This window comes from Argiope bruennichi, chromosome 10 (genome assembly GCF_947563725.1).
Source record: "Argiope bruennichi chromosome 10, qqArgBrue1.1, whole genome shotgun sequence".
NCBI lineage: Eukaryota > Metazoa > Arthropoda > Arachnida > Araneae > Araneidae > Argiope > Argiope bruennichi.
In genome coordinates this window covers 21,752,223-21,777,830 of record NC_079160.1, presented here as the reverse complement: position 1 = coordinate 21,777,830, position 25,608 = coordinate 21,752,223, and the positions used below count along the sequence as shown (strand labels likewise).

At 25.7% G+C, this 25,608-nt stretch overlaps 1 protein-coding gene across 4 annotated transcripts; it reads right to left on the bottom strand.

Annotated features, from left to right (window-relative positions):
- Nucleotides 1-25,607, bottom strand: LOC129988948 (uncharacterized). Of its 4 annotated transcripts, none has more exons than XM_056097241.1 (18): nucleotides 25,500-25,607; nucleotides 20,226-20,420; nucleotides 19,493-19,930; nucleotides 17,790-17,967; nucleotides 17,076-17,191; nucleotides 15,865-15,921; nucleotides 15,540-15,710; nucleotides 14,436-14,626; nucleotides 12,419-12,686; nucleotides 10,590-11,504; nucleotides 10,061-10,128; nucleotides 9,700-9,828; nucleotides 8,692-8,858; nucleotides 8,306-8,425; nucleotides 7,309-7,465; nucleotides 5,536-5,665; nucleotides 4,406-4,611; nucleotides 1-865 (listed from the first exon to the last, which is right to left on the bottom strand). In XM_056097241.1, exons 2-18 carry the CDS (start codon nucleotides 20,416-20,418, stop codon nucleotides 713-715), a joined length of 3,657 nt encoding a protein of 1,218 aa, XP_055953216.1. In that variant the 5' UTR covers nucleotides 20,419-20,420; nucleotides 25,500-25,607; the 3' UTR covers nucleotides 1-712. The 4 variants fall into 4 exon arrangements, with proteins under 4 accessions (XP_055953216.1, XP_055953217.1, XP_055953218.1 ...); XM_056097242.1 differs by lacking the exon at nucleotides 25,500-25,607 and adding an exon at nucleotides 25,285-25,344; XM_056097243.1 differs by lacking the exon at nucleotides 25,500-25,607 and adding an exon at nucleotides 24,099-24,204.
- Between the last annotated feature and the right edge of the window lies 1 nt (nucleotide 25,608).

Genomic DNA, 25,608 nt, shown 5'->3' with positions numbered 1-25,608 from the left:
TCAAACAATTACCAGTAACAAAATTATAAATAAATCTCATATCTTTGAAATGCTCACTTATTAGTCATGAAAGAAAATATAACATTATTTATTCAAACGAACAGTGAATAATAAATTATAAGACACAAAATGGCAATGAAAAGGCAGTAGAGTATGAATGATAAGGCTCTAATAAGTTAACAATGAACAATGAAAATTCCATGAAATTTATACAAAATATCAGTATAAAGAGTACTTTATCCCAGAACAAGCAACATGTTTAGTTATATACATACCTTATGGCACACATGCTTTTAAAATGCATAAAAGAAAATAGCACTGTACAAAATTATACAAAACTTTTCTAACAACAAGATACAAAAATACAACTTTGAATTTTTCGAAATGGCTCAGACATTTTGATTTCAAACTTCTTTTACAAACAAATAATCTCCCAAATTTAAATTTGAGGCAAAAAGTCAACTGGATTAAAGAATTATTAACAATAAATGTAAAATAAGTTCAATAAAAAAGAGCATTGTTTATAAGTGCTTTAAGATTACTTTTTCACATTTTCATATATAAAATTCAAAATTTGAATAGATTGCAATAAATGTTAAATACTTTTTCTAGTTAAGGCACATTGATTTATTTTATTGAGCTAAGGCAGAAAAATCAGGTTTTGAACAGATAACACACTAAAGGAAGATTATTCGTTAGAGTTAAAAAGATGTTAAGTAGTCACTTCGGGTTCAAATTCAGACAGAAAATAAGTTTCTGTATTATTGCTTTTGTCTGGTGTTGTTATCACACCTTCCAAATTTGTTGAAGACAGATCTTTCAATGGGAGTGCAAAGTTCCTTCCATCAGCAGAAATTAATGTAATCTGTGAGAGATCAAAGAAGATTAAATTAATAATGGCAGACGAGCATAATGAAATACAAAAATATCAGAGCATTATCATAAAAAAAGTAAAACACAACAAACAGGTGTGTTACAAAGTTCTAATACTTGAGCTAAATTACATGCAGAAATTAGTATTACATAATACATATTAAGTTTTATTCTTTTTACATAATAATAAAAATTTTTCTCAAATTTTGCAGATTAATTTTACTATTTTTCTTTCTTGTATAGAGATGATGTGAAGAACTGCAATATGTACATTCAGTTTACGACTTTAAACTGTTTATGCTAATCTTAAGTCAGGAAGAAGCTGCAATATTTTTTTACAGAATTTAGTTAGAGTATTATCATAATTGAAAATAAAGAAAATACAAGAAAATGGTGAAATAAATGTTATACTGAATCTAGAAAAGAAACACTTAAAAAAAAATTACTACACATTTCATTAAGCTACAGTAATTCTTGCACACACATAAAATAGATATTCAATTAAATGCCTTAATATAAATATAAGAATAATTATCTTTTTGCTATTAGCAAAATGGAAAGAATGAACTTTTAACTGAATCAATTCAACAAGACAATCTCAAAACAGAATGCATCATCTAATTAGTCGTCTGAGAAAATTGCACAATTAAGGAGTTAAATTGTACATATATTTTATAATATCCTTATTGACAAGCTCTTTTTATGTACACATATTCAGCGAAAACTTTAAATCATTTTTGTGCATACATATCCATGCAGATAATTGTGCAAATTTCATTTGTTTAATAAATGCACAATCTCAAAGTTACTGCATAAAATATTGGAATGGAAAGTTCAAACCTTATCATGATAAATTCATTACTTGATCAGGAAGGATTTCAACTTTATCAATCAAATGGGAATGATTCTTATTCTGTTTCCTTTTCCTGTCTATCACAATTAATTCCATTTGGTGAATTTATAATGTACATATGAGAAATTCAAATTAATCCCTCAAATTTATAAATAAAAAAAACTTTATTTATTTATTTTTTGTTTTGCTAATGCAGCATACAATAGAACAAAAAAGGATTTAAAAAAAAAAGTGAGATGGAGACAATATGATGATGAAATGTATTCCAGACTGAAGTTATGTTTTGGATTTAACAATATTTCTAGCATAGTTTGGCATTCAAGAATGATGGAATTATCCTCTTTCTATTAGAATTTTAATTTGTGAAACTGACATACAGAATGCATAGTGGAGGAAAATTTACTGTTGCTGCCCTAGAAATAAACTAAGATATGATTAATCGGAGGAAAAAGTTTCCCAGTCTGTCAAGGAGCAATATATATTTTTTCAAGTAACTTTATACCAGCTATTAGCATTTATTTTAATGTTTCATTTAAAAAAACATTAGATTTCTTCTGATAAAGACAAAATTATGAAAAAAAAAATTAGAAAAACTAATGAATATATACTGCAGGTATGTCCAATAAAGTAAAGGGTTGAACTAAAATTTTTCAATGATTTAAAATCTGGACTCCAAATTGAGTTGCCAAAGCACAGACAGCAGTAAACTTCTTCATTATAAATACGCAAGGAGAATAGATGGAGCCACAACCTGCTTCAGAAATTTTCTTTAAATGCTAACAAAAACTTTCTTTAATTATTTTTCAATTTATTAAACATATGAACTGCCTCTTTCCCTTATATTATATAGATTTTTTATCATCTTAATATATATAAATTACGTGTCACGTTGTTTGTCCGCGATGGACTCCTAAACTACTTAACCGATTTTAATCAAATTTGCACACCGTGTGCAGTTTGATCTAACTTAAAAGATAGGATAGCCCTTTTTTTGAATTTTTAATTAGAATTTTAATTATTAATTAAAAACTAACTTTACCGCCAAAAAAATCTTTTCATTTTCCCCGCCGCCAAATAAGTACCACCAACGATGTGCTTCGTGCACGGTGTAGGGGTGGAACGCCGCCAAATAAGTACGGCTTCAGTTTTTTCCCCAATAGTCATGAGGCGAGGCTTACGATTTTTCGGCTGATTATTTGAAACGATTCTATTTATTTTCTTAATGTTTGATGCATTTAAAATGAAACATTGTTAATTAATGTTTCTGGTCATGATGAATCTGAGAATATTTTGTTGACAAATTCTTGAGATATTACATAAATTAAGAAAGATATTCTTTAGTGCCCATAAAGTTTAAACGCTCAGTGACTCTGTTATCAGTAATCATATTATAAAAAAATGCTTTGTTTCAGCAAAAAATATTATTATATTAATTGCAGATTAATTCTTTCCACTTTAATTTAAAGCATAAATTCTACGAGAGCTAACAGAAAATTAGAGAGATACATATTACGTTATGACTGAAAGCCTTTATATTATTATGAGTGATGACTGAAGACCTTTATAATATTATGAGTGAATTATATGACTATCAAAATTTGAAGTTTTAAAATATTTTGATAAAGAATCTATTAAAGTAGGAATTGCGTAAAATATTTAATTATTAAAATTTAAACGAACATTAAGATTGGCGAACCGACTGGTCGCCAAAGGCGGCTAGTACACATATATGAGGTTAGCATTCCTCCCTAAAAAAACACCTTCAAATTCATAGATGGTGACACAGAATATTTTGTAATCAAAATCGAGTAGAAAGTGAAAATAATTCGAAAATGATACTGAACTAATTTATTGATTATATTTCAGCAATGTTACTTCTGCAAAAGTACTTTATTTAGAAATTCTCCCTGTTTATGAGATATTATATGAAAAAAATACCCCAAAAAGTAAACATGAAATGAATGAATTTTGCAATATAATAGAGTTTTTTGTAAATCAGTCAGTAATATTTAAATGCAGGTTTCTTCTACCATCAGAGTTTTGAATTTTATTATTATTTTGAAATCTATATCTGCAATGATTTAAAAAAAAAAAAAAATAGAAACGCTGGAAACTTTATTTTTTTTTTTTTTTTTCCTTTCCTACAAACTAAAGTGCCAGACTTATATGGAAAGATCAAATATCAAAAAGAATATAATGATAAGTCAGAATATGATAAACCTGATTTCAAATTTCTAAATTCAAAAAGAGACACCAAATACTTTTAAATTTTCCAGCATCATTTTAATGTCTAAATTTGTTGCAATCAAAGCAAATAGCTCTTACAATGTGAAAAATATCTAATCTTTATTATGCTTCAAATAATTAATCAAATAAAAACTGAATTCTTTTTATGATATTCAGATCTCTAAACATTTTTTTCTTATTATGCACTATTTGAAAAAAGCACAATCCACAATGTTATTTACTTAGTTTAATAAAATATCTGTTCCCCCCCTCCCATTCTGCTGATGATATTTTTTTTTTTTAAATTTCTTACGAAAGTCATTAAAATAACAGAATTTTAGCTGGAGCAAAGCTGAGTTTCACTTAAACAATTTAAACTAAATTTTTAAAAAAATTAAATTATACTGATGAATTCTACACTAAAAAAGAAATGTATAATTAATGAATACCAACCAATTTATTGGAGTCATTTCCCACAGGTAATAGAGTAAGGCTTTCAGGGGAAAACAAATCAACTCCTTCCAAACCATTAACAATTATCTGTCCATTCTGTAAGTTTGTAATTTTATCAGAATTCAATATAAGCTGGTTTGACTGTACAGGGGACACTTTTTCTTCAGCAGTTTCAGTAGGATTTGATTCTTGGTTATTTACAGTTTCTGTAATAGAAGAGATAAACAAATAATATAGATAGGCAGAAAATATAAAATATTACAAGAAAAGAAAATTTAAAAGAAATTCTAAGTGCCAATGTAATTTCACAATAGAAAAATGTATATCAGTGTTACAATTAAAAGTTGTTTTTGCATTTAATATTGCTTTCTTTAATTAAAATATAATTACTTCAATGTGTGAACTCAATTAAAAAAAACATTTCCTAAGAATTTGTTCAAAACTGTACAAATTCCAGAAACAATATTAATTCTTCTTCTTCTTCCTTAAAAATGAAAAGGGACTATAGATAAGATTTAATTAAGAGAAGTTAATTTAAAATTGATTATGTATTATCCTCTTACAGAAACATAATTAATCAAATTAGTATCCTTCATTATTTTTAATGAAAATAAATCAATGTAAGGAAGTTAACAAAAAAAAGTCATTAAAATTTTGAGTTGTGAATTTTATGAAAATTTATAAATGTTACTTAATAAAAAATGCATATAACATTTGGTTGATAATTTTCTAACACAAGAACATTTCTGGATATTTGTTGGAAATAATTATCTTAATAATCCATGACAAAAGTTGAAAAGGGAAACATAGGAAAACCAGCAAACATAATATGTGGCTCCACATGATATAGAATTATAGAAAGTGCTATGATTTAATTATGTTCTTTTTAATACAAAAACTCAATACATAAAATATAAATTATTGCTGCTTATACTTAAATGTTTCGTTTAATTACATTAGGATTAAATTTAGAACTATTTATCTTGATATGACACCTTTTATCTTCCTTACATTCTCAAGTGAAACTGTCATTGTTTAGCGAGACATGATTTTGAGAATAATTCTAATTGCTTGATAAGATAACTATCATCAAGATATATTTTAAAAGAAACATAAAATAATATTCTTACCTCCTAAAATATCAAGGTGTATTTCTGATGCCTTTTTTGCTTCTCCTTTTCCAAGGCTCACAACACTTCCCTCCATCACCACAAGATTTGATTCAGATGCCAGTTGACAATTACCATTTGATTTATGCCTCTAAATAATAACATAATACAAGAAAAAAAGTTATTATAAAATGTGGTTGATTTATAATTACAGCTGTGGTTAATTTATACTATATATTTATATAAGTTTTGGTTCTCAATAATAAAATAAAAAGTCTGAACAGTCCAAAGCATTAATAAATAAAACAATATATACATGGTTCCATCAATTAAATATTTTTAAATATTAAATTGCCATAGAAATTAAAGCTATGTTATTGTAAGAATTTTACACCAATACCTTTAATCATATATATGAACCTTCCTAATGAAATGAAATTTCTTAAAGTCTGGAAAAAACTTAAGTCTCTGGTTAATCTGGTTTAATTGCACAATGTAACCATAATATAATTTTGCTTTCTGATTCCTCATTTAAATTGTGTGAATAATAAATGGAGTATTTTTTAACTTAGCTTTAAAAAATCAGAGGAAATTTCAGAATTAAACTTTGATGAAACAATGAGAACTGTTTGAATTTCATAGAAATAACGTTTGTCAAAGGATTCTAAAATCTTCTGTGCTTTTCTGTATGCATTGGGATGGATTTAATTCGGTAAAATAGGTGTGAGAGGAAAGGTGGATATGTTTACATTTAACAATAAAGTAAATTACAGAAATTTGTACAACCTTCCGCATATCACCCCTTAGTGAGATAGAATCGTCAAAAAGGGGTAATGATATCCATTTTATAAATTATGCAAAAAATAATAACAACCAAATAAATAAAAAAGTTTGAAGAAAGTCAAAATTTAGGAAAAATTTACATGAAAACTAAATTGGTATTACTAAAAACCTTATTTTAAAAAAAAAATTAAACTTTTAAATAATGCAAAAATCACTTTTCTATAATATATGTACAAACTAACACAGGAAAATGCCAAAATATCATTTAATTCTTTCTTAATTAAAATTTCAAAAAATAAATCACACTGAAACCCACTTTTCAAAGTATATTTGCACCAAATTTGATAGGTCTAGGTCAAACGATCTGCAATGCTGAGTGAATTTGATATGGCAGTCCTTGTATATTGGATGGATAAATGGCCAGAACTTTACAATCTATTTAATATACATTTAGCATGCATATCCATAATATTAGCTGATATTTACATATATACATTAGATGTAGTTAAGAGATGATATATCAGCATATTGACAGTTCAATAAAATTCTACAATAATAATATTAATTTTGAAAACTGTAAAATGTAAAATAAAACACAGATTATAAATAGTCTGGATGTTCAATTCTGTCTTTTAGAAGAATACATAAATGTAGAGCATCAACACACACAAACATTCTCCTTTATTAATAGTAGAGATGTAAAATAAAGAATCTTTATCAAATAAGTAGTATAACATTTGATGTTGCAGCATAATATAATAATATTAATGTTACAACATAATAATAATAATATTTAATGTCCAGCAATAAACAGCATAAATATTGGTAAAATAAAAATCAAAAGGTTAAATTTTTATTACATCCTCATGGCTACAAAAAACTGCTATCCCCCCCACCACCACACTTTTTTTTAATTACATGATGGCTGCATTTAAAGTGACATTTTGATTAAAATGCTAAAAGATTTTCCTGTCTGTAATCTGTTACATATATGTTCAAAAATTTATTTACCTCTAATTCATCTTTGTTTTTAAAAACTAGCCCACATTCTAAACATGTACCAGTTTTAGCATCTGTATGCCGCCGTTCAATGTGTTTTCTGATATCTGTAAAAGTGTAGCCGTAGAACTCACAAATTCCACATTTGTAATCTCGTTGCTTCTTATGTCTATGGAAAGAAAAATCATATGAGTATTAAAAAGGATTAAAAATAAAAGAACATTATAAGATGTTACAGTAACAAATTCATTTTAAAGTATGATTCATTCAAAATACTGTTAATGTAACCCTAATGAATATAAATCAAACAACTATATATGAAATTATTTTTCAAGAATGATTTTTAATTCAGCCCCTTTTAAATATTCTTTTTTATGAATATGTCAAAATTTATGAAATATTTGTTAGTAATTAACAAAAAGTATTAATTATTATTTAATAAATAAATTAATATTCATTCACAATAATACTCTGATGATTCCGCTCTTTAAAAGCTCATGTTTAATATAGGAAGATTCAAATTTAATCATGTTGAACAATGAAAATAATCATTTGTAAAATCTACTACAATTGCAATCTGAATTAATCATCGTATAATTCTAAATGTATGTTCAAAAATAAATTCAATTTATTTCCTTTTATTTGAAGTAAAAACTTACTATGACCAAACCAATAAAAAAGAATTCTCAATTTTTAAAGCAAATTAGAAATTGCTAGCATTATCAGATGAGCAAGAATGCAAATAAAAATGCAACTGGATACAATGCTCAAATCAATCAATCTAACTCAGTGCTGCCAAAAATCTAAATAATCTATTGATAATAAAAACAACCTACATTTTAAAAACACTTTCTTAAGTTTAAAATGATGCTTTTAATAATTTGTTACATTTTATTACGCTTTCCTTAAAAAAAAAAAATAAGAAATACAATATATTGATTGGACTATGTTTCTGAAATTAATATAAAAAAAGATTGCATTTCAATCAGAGATATGAAAAGGAAATTACCTTTTTACATGCAGTTCTTTATTTTTCAAATGACGAAAGGCTTTCCCACATCTTTCACACTTATGTTTGGGTGCTTCATGAATAAGTAGATGTTTTGTGATGTCTGATTTTTCACAGCCTCTATAAAAAAATAAAGAAGTTGTCAATGGATAAACATATTTTATCTTTTAAATTATATTCAAGATATTTCTAACACTGCAGTGTGTAACTAGAAGCATCACAAATAATAATAATAATAATGATAATAAAAAGAATTAGCATGAAAATTTCAATTCATAAATCTAAAAAAAATTAGGCATAAAAAAACTAAAACATTAAATAGCATAATTTTTTGTAATAACAAAAATTTAACAGATTTTCTGTGATAACAGAAAAGTATACAATACCTATAACTGCAAAATGGACATTTAAATGGTCTATGAGGTGCATGAATTCTTAGATGACGTTTTAGATGAGCTTTCCTAGTAAACTTTTTTTCACATATTTCACATGTAAACATAACTTCAGCAGGCATATGAACCATTTTTATATGCATTTTTAAAATATAATGATCCTGTAAAATGTGCAAGTTTCATTGAATAAAAAGCATTAAAAATAGGAAGGTATTATACAAAGTCAAGATCTATCTAGAGAAATATATTTAAAAAATAATATTAAAAACATTCTATAAAACTAATATCCTTACATATTCTATGTAATTTTTAGATTACATTAATTTTTTAACAAAACAAATTCTTTATATTAGTAAAATATTTAAAATAATTATTTCCTTATAGATAATAAATTATATTTCATTAGTCCTTTAATTCTAATAACAATTCAACTAAAAATACAAAATTTTGGAAGAGATTTCCTCATCTTTTTAAATTTTTCTCTTTCCTTTAAAATTTTATTTCTATGCTCAGACTCTTAATAATATTAAATACAATTAATGCAAAACAATACTTTGATCAGTAAACTTTAAAGATCATTTGTTTAATCATTTCTCACTAAAATCTGAATGATCTTAGATGGAAAAAAAATCAAACTTTTCACTTAATTTCATCAGAATTTTCTAAAGCAGAATATAAATGGCTACTAATTAAAAAATTTCATCAAAAATTATAAGTTAAAAAAATAAAAGTTTCTTTTCATTAAAGAAGGAAAAAATCATTTTCAGGATCACGAAAAATTTTAAATGAATACTTAACAACATTGCATAAATTCTATGAAGGCCTATTAAATTCTATGAAGTTTAATAATTCAAATTGAAAAATTTAATACATTAGCTAATCAATATAAATAATTAAATATGTCAAATTGCTTTATTATTCAAATTCCTTAAATATAAAAAAAATTGTCTGTCAAATATTATTTACAATATGACTAAATGTACTATTTGAAGCAATTAATACCTTATAATGTTTCCCACATATATCACAGACAACACCATTTTCAATATGTCGAATAGAATGCCTCTTTATCACATATGCATGTTCAGCCATGTAATTACACTGATTACAGATACATTTGGGATGCTCTGCCTACAAATGTTAAAAAGAAGTTATTAATTGAAAATAAAATAAATATTTTTAAGATTTCACTGAAATGTTTTGAGATTTAAATAATTAGAAAAATAAATTGACAAGCTTAGAAAAACTTCATTAGACATAATGGAGACATTTTTCAGTAAAAGAAAAAAAATATATATATGAATACCAAGATATTTGCATTTTCAAAATCTTAAAGGATAGTTTGCATGTTATATATTTATACCTTAAAGTGTTTGATGATTTCTTCATCTGTGAAATAAGGCCTCTGACAAACTTTACATTTTTGTGCACCTGTAAAAAATTATTAATCATCACAATCAAAAAAGAATTCATATATAAGGGAAAATTCTGAGCAATTTAATTTATTAAGAATATCAGTTTTCTTATGACTAAATAATTCTAATATTCTTCCTTAATTACAACCCAAATATTCATTATTTAATTTAATCTTTTAGTATTAAATTAAACTATTTTTTTAAATAAGTGACAGATGTTGCTAACAACACAGAGTATCTAATATTGATAATATTGAGGCCCAAAGGATATCATATTTTTGAAATATATGAATGTATTAGAATAATACAAAGAAACTGAATATGTTCCAAGTTTGATATGTAATGAAAAAACACATTTTTTAGTCTCTGGCTGAATTTAAAAAATTAAGAATGTAACTTAATGCCAGCATGAATTGAGAAAAATTATTAACATTTAAATAAAAAATTTATTTAAAAACATAATTATATACCACTAACCTGGCAATTCCTGAGGAGAAAGAATTATTGGAAGCATTTTATCAGACAACTGTAACTGTTGATTTGAAGAAACAGGTACAACGGTAGCTGCAGGGACAGAAAGAATCGTACCTTCACTGTTAACAGTTGCTTTTTCCAAAGGTAATATAGGTTGAAATATTTTTTTATTGGCACCAGCATTTGGTTTGGCAAAACTAGATTCGGCACTTTTGATTTTTTCAGGTGCAGGTTGACTCTGAATAAGTAAATTATGATCATGTACAATGCTGTCAATAATGGAATGAGTCTGCGATGAGTCTTTTTCAGTATTACTGTCCAGATTAGAATTTGAAATATCACAGTTTAAAAAATCAAAATTTTTGGTCAGTTTCTCATTTTTAGTTAGACTTACTATTTCTTGTGAAATAAACTGCTTCTCATTTTCAGTACTTGCAACTTTTAAAGATGGTGGAGCAAAATCATTTTCAAAGTCTTTTAAGTTGTTATTTTCATTCAGTATAAATTGTACCTGTACATCTGATGTGGAAATATCCTTAGTATTTGAAGACTCTCCTTGTTCTACACAGTTATCTGATAGTTGGGATGCAGATGTATTAACAACGTTGTCCAATAGCTGATTCAGGTTCATTTTACCTTTTATAAAATCACTATTAATCAAAAAGTCTTTTGGTATTTGAAACTGATTGAAACTGACTTCTATATCTTCAGCTTTATTCTGGTCATTTAGATTTTCAGGAAGAGTTTCTATCGAAGAAGTTATATTGTTTGAGGAATTCGAAGTAGGAATATTCAGAGAGAAGTTGTCTTCAGCACATTGAGGTATTTCTAGGTTTGAAAATTGAGTAGGATTTTGCAGGATATTTTCAGACAGAAGATTTTCAGTTTGAGAACAAGGAATATTGACACTGTTTTCATCTAATAAGAAAAATCATCCATTAATCAATTTTATATTTATAGTGTATTTATTAATATGATTAATCAGTTATTTCAAATAATTTATTGCTTATTCTTAATAATAAAAACAGTGATTAATCACAGTGACAACAACATATACATGACCTAAAATACTAATGACATTAATCATGAAAATAAAAAAAAAAAATCATTAAATTTAAATTTATTTAACCCATTAACTGTTTTTATTATCTAATTAAATAACATCATTTGTTTAGGGAATGTACTGTCTTCCTGGTTCAATTAAGAATTTACAGAATACTTAAGATGCTTGAGAATTATGTGCAATTTTTATATTGAATTACATTGTATTTGACTGAATTCAAATTTAATTTCAATTTATGAGTTTAAATATATTAATTAGTTAATGAGATAAATTTTTATCCTGATCAGTGAAAGTTAACAGCAAAATGAAATTTGATTCCTTAGAGAGCTAGTTCTACTAATTCATTCTCACTCCAACCCTAAAAAGTTAAATTTTGTTCAAAATATTTTTTTTTCTTCAAAAATGCTAATTAATTATTAGATTATTTAAAAATGTCTCCATATTTTAAGTATATAGAAATTAAATGATAAAAGCACAGAATAATATGTATAACACAAATTTTTCCACAAGCAAAAATAATTCCTACTAATTAAAAAGACTTGAAACTCCATTTCTTAAATTTATAATATAGTTATATCTCTAAAGAATTTAAAAAAAAATGATTTTTAAAAAATTGGAAGATAAATTATCAGCATGATCAGATTTAACACTGAATTGTAAACCATAGAAAAAATACACTTATTTTAAAAACAAAATCCCTGAATGCACTATCACAATTCATACTTAAATGCTAACTATAAAGAAACTATAGAAATTAAACCTAGCATACTTTGTAAAATAATTTCTCTGACTTGTGAATCTTCCACTGAGTCAACAATTATATCATCTTTATCTGAGATGATCTTTTGTTGTGAGTCTTCTGCCTCATTTTGTACACTTTCTGTATTTGAAAACTGGTCAACTGAGGTGAAATTTGTTGTACTTCCAATGGAGTGATCCTGTACAGCTGGCTCAGATGTATTTCCTGCAGTATTAATTAAACTGTTCTTTTGTTCAGCATGAAGAATATTTCCAATATCAACAGGAGGGGAATTTGTCTTCAAAAGAAAAAAAAAATAAAGATTTTTTATTTTGATATTTACAAATAAAATATATAAATCAATCTTTTTAAGAGGTGTGATCAAAGAATTATGATATATATATATATATATATAAGCAAATAAAAATAATACTGACAAACTTGTCTTAATATAAATATCTTGTCTAAATTGAATATTATAAAATAAAATAAATTTACAGGCATTTGGTAAGTAAAGGAAAAGTATAGTTGGCTAAAGATCAAAGTAAACATCTTTTATTGAATTTGACCAAATTATAACTTAATTTATCAAATACAAAAGTACAAATAGTAATAAGGAATTTTTTTTAAGTACATTTTTTTAAATGGTATTTACAGATTGCTAATAGTAGCAGTAGTATGAACAAATTTAAAAACATTTATAAAATTTCTGTCTCCTTTTTTTTAATACAAAATGTTAAATTAAAATGCATGTATTTTAGCTAACAATTATCATTGTAAAATGAATAAGGAAAAATAATAAAAGTGTGATAAACATAGATAGTAAATGCAGCAAATATTTACTTCATTGGAATAGAAATACAACTGTTTCTAATTTTTGAATCGCTTTATTTCTTTTCAATAAAACATAACTATTTTAAAATCACACTGATTTTAGTAAACAGCTTCTTTTGTTTGAAACTGCATAAAAATGTATACAGTAGTAAGACCAAATATTCTCATTCTTTGTGATGGATTAAGCATGTTTCTTTGAAACAAAGTATTCCTGAATACAAAATAAAATATTTACATGTCTGTGTTATGTCTGTTATCTTAGCCATGTGTTAGCCATCTATCTTTTTAACAGGTGTTATGGACATGCCATAATATATTACAAAAGATTATAACTTTCCTCCTCTCCAAAGCAGAAACTTAAAATATATATTATAATCATGCTGATTATGTATTGGCCTTTGCTAAATAAAAATAATTATTTCAAAATATTAGCTTAAGAAGATAGTATAAATGATTGTGAAATGCATCACAGCTTTGCACATGCTCCTTACACTAAAATTTATTATAGACAAAGAAAATACATTTGAATGATTGAATTATTTATATCATATGTTGAAAAGGGGTTTGATTAATGACAGACAGCATAAAATCTTGGCACACTAAAATGTCTAGCCTGTTCATTATCTTCCTAATTTTGTAACATTGTGACTTCATTTATTCCTTCATCTTGTAGACTATATATATATATATATTGAATACTATATTATATATACATACAGATTATATTACATCTATATTATACAGAATCCCTCTTTTTCAGCTTTAAATAATGGAAGAAAACCATGCAATTAAAAGTTTGATGAAACAATGAAAATTATTTGAATCTCAGTCAAACAATGTTGCCAGAAATTTAAAAAAAAATATATTTTTAAAAATCACCAAAATTTCATGAAAAATTCACAGTTATTAAATTGGTATAATTAAAGAAATAACTTTTAAAATTCAATGGTAAAAAATTAATTTCTGAGAAATAATAGTTTTGAAAAATGAGGAAAAACCACTAAATTCAGCTTAATTTTCATTAATTAAAATTTTAGAAAAATTATTCTGAGACATACAATTCTACTCTCCAAGGTATGTACGTACCAAATTTGGTAGCTCTTTGTCAAAAGGCTGGTCTGTACAGCATGTTTATTTATACGTAAATATGAATGATCATTTTAAAAATCAGATACAAAAATCAATTCCATTAAATAAATTAAAGAGTACATACCTGACTTAAACCAACATTAAGTCTATTAGCAATATTTTGAGCAACTTCCTGTAAACTGACTCCAGGTGGAATACTTGATAGAGGAACTTGCATCATTAAAGTTTGACCATCTGCAGTTTGTACTAAAAATGCCTGAGTTGGTTCATTTTCAAGGACTTGCTTTTTTGGCCTTCCTCTTTGACGTTTTACACCTAATGCCAAACAAATCAATATCAATATTGCAGGAATTAACTCAGATATTTATGTTTAGACAAGATTTAAGTTTTTAAAAATCTATAGTATCATTATGTTTTAAGAAACTTATTATCTATTATCCATATGGGCACAAAAAAAAACTTAAAATAATATAGAAATTACATAAAAGTTATTATTCATTTAAAGTAAAATTATTATTTCGCAGTATTGTGAAAAAATACTCCAAGATCAGCTTCAGCACAAAAATACGACAACAGCAATTAAGAGCTGAATTCTAGATCAGCAGATGCAGAGATAAACCTTAATTTATGGTTCTCTTCTGAATGATGTTAATCTGTAAAGTGTTTTTGGTAGACTAGCTTCATCCAGCAAATCATAAGGAAGGATAGCACAATCAATCATTAACACTGATCTGAACTGCTCAGCATATAAAGACACTTTTTACAATTAAAGAATAAAAATTTTTAAAAGTTTTAGAATAAGATAAAGATTAAGCAGATGAAAGAAAAATTTCAAAGGGTTTGAAATAAGATAAAGCCTAGGTTAATAAAAGAAAATTTCATTGAAAATACCTATCAAGTTCATTCTTGAAATAAGTGCAATAAATTTTAGGAAATCTGTAATATTCTTATCTTTCTAGTTTTTTTAACATACTATTTATCATACAAAATAAAAACGACAATAAAACCATCACAATATTTTTTTATACATTTATCCAAACAGAATTTTTTTGTTTGTTTTGATTTTTTTAGAAAGATATATATGACTAAAAAAATTACTTTCAAATTATATTAATAATTCATCAATTAAGGATGAAATTCTTGTTCATTGTTAAACTATCAGAATGCTTAATAAAACTAAAAGGAATCTGAGCAGCTCTGGAAACACTTAATATGACTGATTTCTCACCATTTGCTTCAGTAGTAACAGATATATCTGCAGAAGTAGAGGGATATTTTCTAGGTCTTCCTGGTCCTTTTGGTTTTCTTTTACGGGAATGAAGTTCTGGATCAGTATCAAGAGTTTCTGGATCTTCAATATCACTGCCCAGTTCCTGCTTCAAATTACCTGTTTCATAATCTATAAAATATGAATTAATTAATCTTTAATTTTTTGAAATAGAAGGTAAATTATAAATAAAATACTACAACATGAATCCAATGCAAAATTAAAATAAAGGGTGAAAAGTAATACAATTTGAATTATAGTTTCTCTCTTTTCTTTTCATCAATACCTTTTAAAACTTTTGCTTTTTTTCTTCTCCGTGTACTTCTGCGAACTAATGCACCATCTATTAGGAAGAAATAAAATCATGATTTAATACTAAGCAGTTGTCCACAGCATTCCTAATACAAAAAATAAGTCAATTTACAATAACATACATCGTAAATATATTTATAGTTATAAATATTCCACATATCTTGACTGAGATAATCAAATATTATAAAAATTTTGTTTAATAATCGAAATAAATAAATAAATTTATAAAATGTTTGTTTTAATAATTGACATATAACATTCAAAAAGATATTCTGTTTCACAATTATGATAATTCTATAAAATGTTGATAAAAATATCAAAATGAAACAATATTAATTTAATTATGAAGCATTTATCAAAGCTTTAAAGTTTTGTTTTCTTTAAGTACCTTATTGCAGATTATTTATATCTTAAAGTAATTATAAGATATAAAATTTTAGGACGAAAACAAAAAATAATGATTTAAAACTGAATAGGCTTTAAAATACACTCTAATTTCTTATAACATTTATATAATTTATCTTATATTTTCAATATGTGACAAATTTGATTACTATTATTTAAACCCCATATATGGCGGGAGGCATACTTTTTCATTATTTAGTAGTTGTAGAGCTGGTTGTGTGTATTTAAGCCAAGGAAAGATGCTTTCTTGTCCTTTCTTATTTATTTTGCACACACACACATATAACAACACATGGACGATGACTTCACATATACTATATACAATACTATAATAATACTATATAATAATAATACTATATACTATATACACATAATACTATATACAATTAAAGTAGAAATTGCCGCTAACAAAGAGCGAACGAATACTTCTTTTTGCCGCTAACAAAAGAGCGAGTGGTGCCTACTTGCACCAGTTTCACACCAACTCTCAGGGAGAAGTGTTTACAAAAACAGCTTAAGTGCGCTTTCCCCACATTCCAAACATACATATGGGTTAGCGCATACTGCGCCATCTATGTTCAGTATTAATCTTTACTGTATGAATACATTTACAAAGAAACAAAAATACAAATAAAGTAATTAAATAAAAACAAAATATTATAAATAATAAAATCACATAAACAGTAGTGATTGATTTCTTGTAGAAAATTTCAACTTATATCTTTGTAAAGTATATTACAGTACAAATTAAAACTATAAATGTAAACATCAGATAGTTACCATCCGTGACTACTTCCAGTAAACCTTTTCCTTCATCAGAAGCAGCTTCTGGTTCAGTAGGAGACAATTCAGAATTGAGTGAAGTTTCTTTTGAACTCAGATCAACTGAAGATTTCCTTGGAAAAAGTAAACACAATTTCATTATTGTTCCATTTAATCTGCATAAAATTTACATTTTTTAAAAAAATAATTTCAATACTTCTTGCAGTTTATTAAAAATGTTTAGCCCATTGCAAAAAGTATCCTTATTTTTCAATGAACCCAATTAATTAGATATTTATCAAATAGGACAGCTTCATTCCGATTTTTTAAAAGTTTATTAACAAAAAGGCTCATTACAATAAACTAATTAGAAAGACTTTTTTTTTTTTTTTTTTTTTTTTTTTTTTGCTCAAACAGCTTGGTTTTAATAGGAATTATTGCAATGTTTCATCTTATTGAAAGTTTAATATGTATGCATTCAGAAAAAGATCATTCCGGTGGAACTTGTAATTAATTATCAGTTATTTAAGTAAAAAAAAAATTTTTTTAATGCAAATTTAAAGCTTTACAGCTTTTTCTCTCTCTCTCTTTTCTTTTTACATAATAACTATTTATTATGTTGTTAAATTCATTTAACATAGTTTTTCATTGCAACTTTCAAACTTACGCGTGATAAAAAAAGTAGCACCAACACAAGAAATTTCTGTTTTGTTATCAATACATTTTTACTACCTTGGTCTGCCTCTTTTTCGGCGAGGTTTTTCTTGTTCTTTTACTGGATATGCAATAACTTGTCCTGTTTGTGGATCATGTTGAAGTACACATTTTTGACCATTGACCATAATGAGAGAATTTTGGGATAACTGAATTGGCTTTGATACATCAATCATGACAATACCTTCAGTAGAACCTTAAAGGAAGAAAATAATAATCATCCTTTAGAGCAACATAAAAAATAAAACCATTTATATGCTATAAATAAACTATATATAAACTATGCTATATATAAACTCGAAAAACCATTTATATGCTATCAGTTCTAATTATAATTATAAATTCACTTGTTTCAGAAGTTTCATTAATTTTAATGATATTTAGTTATTTAACAACTTTATAAAATATAGTTACAATTAAAAAGCAGAATCAGTTAGTTATTAAACTTACATATAACCAAATTTCATGAGAAATCTATATTTATAATAAGAATAAATGTGTATGTGTTGGTGCTCTGTGGACCAGACTGTTTGATCTACATCTACTAAATTTGGCACATATATATCCTGGAGGTCAGGAATTAATACATTTTTTTAAATTTTTAAACAGAATCTTAATTAAGTAAAAATTAAGCAAAAATTCTGGCTTTTTTTCCATGATAGCTTCCAAAAATATTACAACAGAAAACTGAATTTTACATCATCTAAAGGCTCAAAAAATAATCTTTTCAGTACTACAAATGTTTTAACCTATAGGTTGCTTCTATTTATAATGAATTAGAAAATATTTTAATCATATTTTCCAATAATTTATTTCACACAAAATATAAATAAAATATAGCCTGCATAAGCACATTATGAGTTGAATGGAAAAAATTAGTTTTTCTCAGCACGTTGACAAAAACTCAAACTCTAAGATTAAATTAACTCACACTGCAAACTAAACCAAGGAAAGTGCAATTTTCAGCACATGTTTATATGAAATAGAATAAATATGAAATGTGTTTTAAAGAATACATGAAAAAGTTTTCTGTGACTAACCTATATTATTAATTAAGATTTATTTAAGGTGCATATAGCTTAATACATGCATGATATCTATTCTAAATAGGATAGAGCCAGATCCTCTGTTCTGTGAATCATATATAATAAAATATTCTTGAGATACAAATATTTTAAAAGAAAAAAAGTTATACTCTTTTGCAAACAAAACTTACTGAGTTATAAAAATTTAAATGACTATTCTATAAAAATGTGTAATTTTAGACCTCTTCATAGAAGAGAGTACACCATTCAAGGTTTGAATTTCCCACATGACTAATTGTCTAAAATAATGGTACTCAAAGCTTTAAAACTTGATCTCAGAAAATTTGAACGTTAGACAGTCAAGTTAATTTTACTGAATATGATTCATAGAATCGAAGAATTGTATAAAATTTAAACTTCATCACTGTTTTCAGAAGTATATTGATTGATTGAAACAAAATAAAATATTATTTACTGCATTTAAATCTTTTTGAAAGTAAAACTGAATTTTATGATGAATCAGAAAAATGCTTATTGAATAATTCTTATAAAAAATAACATCATTCTAGATTTAAAAACTATAACCAAACTTACACAAGTTTTCTGAAAACAAAGGGATTTTTTAATCCATTATATTTTATATATACAATAGTTAAGGGAGGACTAAGAAATACAAGATAACAAAAAAAGTCAAACCTTCAGATTCCTTTGGAATATCAGGTACCAATCCTTGAGAGTCTTCAGCATTGTTTGATTGACTATCTTGACTGACATTCAAAGTTTGAGGTGAAACAATTGGTGTTGCTTCTTGAAGATCCTTATCTGTAGAATCATTCAAGCTTTTAGTGAGGGGTGCTGTAACTGACTCTTCAGCTTCATTTAAAAAGCTAAGATCAATGTCCGATATATTTCCCTCAGAATACATAGGAACTTCTGATCCAAGTGCTCTATTTTGATCATTGGTTTCCACCAATAAATTTGGTACTTGGGCAGCATTTGGTACATCAATGAGTTCAGAAGGAAATGTTGAATCTTTATAAATAATAGTAGTATTATTTATAGAATTATTGGCTAGTTCCTTTGGAGGAGGTACAGCCAAAATTGTAGAATCTGGTAAAATTTGCAGAACAGTGCCTATATAGAACAAAGATTTAAAAAAAAAAACACTTGAATAATAAAAATGATTGAAATTTCTTATTAAGTATAGAACACAATTCAATGTAACCAAATGTATTTACTGGATGGTTTAGCAAACATTTTGATATTGCTTTATACTTTATATAGTTCATATTACAAAGAATTGAAAAATAAAAACAACCATTTTGAAATATTTAATAACTTCTTGACAGTATATTTTCAGAAATATATATATCTCAATTTAAATTTATTCTCTTAATAGATCGTGATATATTTAGAAAATAAGAATTACCTTCAGGAAAATTGCCTGCTAAATCAGCTGCAGTGTAAAGACATGAACCATCAATGGTTAAACCAGGATTAAGGTACAAAGCACCCTCTAATTGTGATATTGATGTACAAACATCAGTTGGTGTGGTGACAGTAGTAGCAAGATTAGTACTTGGATTTAAAATAGAGCATCCACCATCCACATCTTCAGTCATATCTAAAAATTAAATATTTCATTTTATTTATTTATTTTGGCATAAAACATTTTTAATTAACATTTCAGTAAAATGTTTTAGCTAAAATAATATTTTATAATGGAGAAAAGAAAAATTTTTGTTATCTTTAAATGAAAATAGTATAGTGATCTTTGCAAATATCATTATATCAATCTGTTACAAAAGATACTAGACATCAATCGGTTACAAAAAGAATATATATTAATCTATTATGAAAGTGATAGAGATAATGTGTTACAAAAAATATAATAGGAATAATTTGATTATAAGAGAATGAATGTAAAACTACTTATAGATTCAAATATCATAATACATTTGCAAATTCTTATTACAATTTTTATTCTGGAATTAAATGAGCAAGCAATGGTTGTTTATTCTAGATTCGGATCCTTGTGATTGAAATCACAATTGTAAGGTTTTTATTACGGACTTTCAATTACACCTTCATCATTTTTTTTAAGTTGTTGTAGGTGTTATATATATATATATATTTGTTTTAAAGAATTTCTTAAGAAAAAAAAATACATTGGGATTCTTGACAAGCATTTATAATTGCTATAGAGATAAATATATATATTCTTTAATTTCCAAGAAGTTAAAAAAAGTATTTAAGGAATTTTTAAAATACCATCAAAAACCATTTAGAAATTAGCAAAATATTTTATCAAAAATTTTTTAAAAAATCAAAAATATCACTGGAAGGTAATCTAATTAAAATGTATAGTATTCCTACCTAACATAATGCTTCTTCAAACTTGATGTCAAATATAATGGTTCAAGTTACATGATCAAATTATAAATTTCAAGTAAAGTTTCATTTCTCCCAAACAAGTTTTAATTAGAGCTAAATCTTTTTATTTTCAATAACATATAAATGAGAAATAATAGATTAAAGAACTCATCTATCCAGTCTTCAGTTAATCCCTATTCACCATCAGAGAAGAAACTGATTACAAAATATGCTCTTTAACAAGAGCTGAAAATTATAGTTACTGCTCTAGTGATGGATAGACAAAGAAGAAGTGGTGAATAGTTTCCCTTGCATTAATTTTTGGATTTTAAATACATTTCTTTCCTAATTTTTAGAATTTTTTTCTATACCATATGAAGTATAAAATAAAACATGCAGTGACGCAAATGAAATTCTAAATTTCAAGTATTGTTTACCTTTACTATATCATTGAATATAGGCTTTTGTATATGGTCATTAAAATATTTTTTCATGTATATTCAGATCTACAAGACACAAAATTGATGAAATATTTAGCAAAAATAATTCTTTCATTCCAATTTGGCTAAAAGATGGGGAGATTAATTCTATGCAGAACTGAATTTCTATCCAGCTTAGAAGAATAATATTATAAATAAAATTTAAAATTACAAATAAATTTCTAACAGAATCAAAATAAATAAATGATTGTTTAAGTTCTGAATTTAATTATTTTTTATTCTGATACCTAAGCTCAGAATGAAAGTATCTCTTAGCATTTTCTTTTATATCACTGTTATTATAAATAAGGAATGAATTTTGGATGAAATCTTCCACCTGTTTTCAAATTAAAGTATTAAGTCAAATAATCATTCTTGTTCAAGAATACATTAACTTTCAGTTATCACAACCCTATTTTGTCTGAGAAATTTTGCTGTTACTCCTGAATTGGGAAGGAGGCAGGCTTTTAAGAAAATGAAGCATTGGTTAATAAGTAAAAAGAAATTAATTTAAAAATTAAAAGAAAGAAATTAAAAGAAATATATATATTAATTTTGATAACATTTATGACTCTGATCCACAGTTTAAGTGGATCAGAGTGTGCTACATCTTCTAGCATCTCTACTTTTCTAGTGCTGTATCTTTTTACTTTTTCTTATATGAAATGTGTAAAAAGAAAATATTGTAATCATTAAAAAAACTGAAGTCAAATTTTTAACAGCTATATGTCCCAGATCACAATGAATCTTAAAAATACACTCTTGAAAATATTTCCATCTGTGTGTATGATAGCTCAAAAATGCTTTGAGCTAGATGGTTGAAATTTAGTATGTGATCTTTACATAACAATTGTATATTTCATCAAATCTTGAAAGAAACCCCCTATAAAAGTTCATCTGTCTAAGTTCAAGTGAACACAGTAATTACAAAGCACAATGAGCTCGACAGATTACATTTAGTACACAGTTTTATTATTTAAAATATAGATCTGCATCAAACGTTGTGAAAGCATTGACCATCTGTCAGTCAGTCAAAAAAAGATTTAGGTAAATGAAATTTGGTATATAATCTCGTTATTGGAATTGTATTTATGTGTAAAACTTTCATTTCAATCAGTTAAAATAAAGAAGTTCAAAATGTTTGATTAGTTTTCTTTACTATATTATGAATCACAAAATACTCAAATGGGTCTGAAAATAAAAATGGTCTTACTCAAGGTCTAGAGTTTTCATGTTGGATAAAGTTGTAGGGTTCCTTTATTAGGAAAAATAGAGATCAGTTTTGGAGAGATTACTTTTACTAGTTTTTAAATCAAGAGCAATTTGTAGCCATATTGAATAAAATTGTACATAAAAATATTTTAAAATCCTCCATTAAATATTGACAATTCATAAAAGCCATTTACAAAAAATACATAATTTTTCTTCTAGTGTTCTAGTCCCTCTGAAATTTCTCTGTTTTTGAAACTAATAAAATGTATCAATTGGTCTGGTTTCTATTCCTATCTTCAAAGACAGAAACAAACATCTCTAGAGTTTAATTAAATAAGGGTGTTTTTTTTTTCTTTGGTATCTATTTTTTTTATTTTACTTACAAATACCAACACATACAGAAGGTCAATATACTGAAAAGTTGGTAGAATAAATTTCAAGATATTATTTATATACCAGTATTGATTATGGTACATATATATATTTAGATTATAAAACTATTTATCATATTGTGGATAGCCCTCCCACTACTTAAAAAAAACCAACCATAATGTTAACTCAATGATTGAGTAATAATGATCTAATTGAAATAAATGTTGTCTCTGCAAGCTACATTTCTATAAAAATTAGCAGAGAGCTTTCTTTTATCTGATGATAATGTATTTTCAAATTTAAAAAATAAATTTACATAAATGAACACACTAGATTAAATCTTATGTTTAAAAATAAATATTATGCTTTTTCAATTACTTCCATGCCAGGTTTTTCAGAATTAATTCTGTAGATAAAAATTTGATAAATAATCTAATGCAACACTGATTTGTAATTCTTAAAATTATGATTTAATGCATTTTTAGATCTAACAACCTTTCTGTCCCAAAGATTATTACCATTAAAAAAAAAACTTATTAAATCACACTTTCTAGATAAGGAGTTGGCTATATATACATATTTGTTTAATATCATCAAGTTTTTAGATACATGACATTAGCTGAAAATCTATTCAAAGAGGGGTGAAAATCTTTTTAATTTTTAAAATTACATCTAAGGATCAAATGTCACTAAACTACTGTAAAAAACAATAAATGCATGTAACTTTTTGCTAATCTGTGTATAATAATATATGCAATTTAAAGATCAAATTGCTAACCTGTGTATAATAATATATGCAGTTTAAAGATCAAATTGTTAATCTGTGTAAAATAATGTATGCAGTTTAAAGATCAAATCAAACCTACCTTATTTAGTAATTTAGTATTGGTAAAATTGAATTTCAATTACCGAGTAGACATATCAAATAGATTTAATTTTCTAAAGTTATGAAAAAAATTAATATACTAAAATATAATCCAAAAGAGATATTGCAATCAAACATTTCATAGCAGCAATAAGAAAATATCTTTTATTGTACGCTATTCAATTAATATTTTTTTTCCAGCTTCAAATGTATTCTTATATTTTCTATTATATTCAATAAAATAAAAAATGGTAAACAGAATTAAAAAAATTCGAAATTATATGCATAAACTAAGTAGTTTCCTATTTTAAAAACATCTACAAAAAAAATGCATTTTTTAAAAAAGAATTGGTTGATTAATAAGAATAGTTTAGCAAGATATTTACATACAATTTTAAGATATTGTATATAATAGGAATGTAAATATGTGAAGTTTAACAAGTACAAAAAGATGTTTATTGAATGAAATATTCAACAGAAATTCAAGAGGGGTTATTTATTTATTACAGGGTTACAAACAGGGTTATTTATTTATTCACTTTTTTGGTCTAGCATATCTAAAGTGATATTCTGTACACTAAGATTCATCAAATATATGAAATATCGGTAAGTATTACTGATATTTATCATTAGAATTTCATGTGTGCAAAGAAATGAGTTAGGTTAAACTGTTCATGAAATGTTTACATTTTCGTGCTATACTACAGTTCACAAATTGGAACGAGAGTTATCTAAGCCTTTCCTTTATCCCAACAATAAGAATTTCCTACTTCATTCCTTTCGGGGATAGAGAGAGAGAGAGAGAGAGAGAGAGAAGAAAAAAGATATGCAGAGTGAATCGACTTTCTTTTTATTTATTTTTTTATTAAACCTCAATGATAAACAAACGTATGATACAGCGGATTTAATATATAACTATAATCGAGAAAACAAGCGTAATCGACGAAGCTAACCCATGAATGTACGACCTAATCAATGTAATCTAATAAAATAATTCTATCCCACACATTTAACCCGCCTGTCAAATGAAAACAAATCGGTACTACACGTGCTAGAAAAATGGAAATAATAAAAACAAGCTTTTTTTTTTCATGAGATTCATTGAATTATTGTTTACTAAATTTAATAATTTATAATTCAAATTTGCTTTAAATATTAGATTAAATAAAAAAGTTTATTTAACAAACTGTATTTTTTTTTTCATGCAATGACAGTCCCACAGCTAAAGTTTATTTATCGTATTTAAGATGGCGACTGAATAGTGCAGCTCCGCGCGAACGTTATGCCACAGAAAAACCTTTCATTAAGCCAAAGCAATTTGCAAAAGAATAAAAAATAATAATTTCTTAATTAATCGAAAATTTTCTTATTTTAAAATTTTAAAAATATTAAATGTGCTTACCATTAGCTTTAAGAATAACCTTCGATTTCAATCGTTTCTTCGGGATAATATAATATGGAAAACTTTCATAATACCGGAAATTTGTGCTGCCCTCTTATGCTCTGTTTCC

Excerpts from the sequence above, each read along its gene's own strand:
- LOC129988948 (XM_056097240.1), bottom strand. Across the intron at positions 17,968-19,492 it reads TATTCCAAAGGAATCTGAAG|GTTCTACTGAAGGTATTGTC; the intron begins GTTTGACTTTTT and ends TCTTCCTTTAAG. Across the intron at positions 8,859-9,699 it reads TATGTGGGAAACATTATAAG|GATCATTATATTTTAAAAAT; the intron begins GTATTAATTGCT and ends CACATTTTACAG.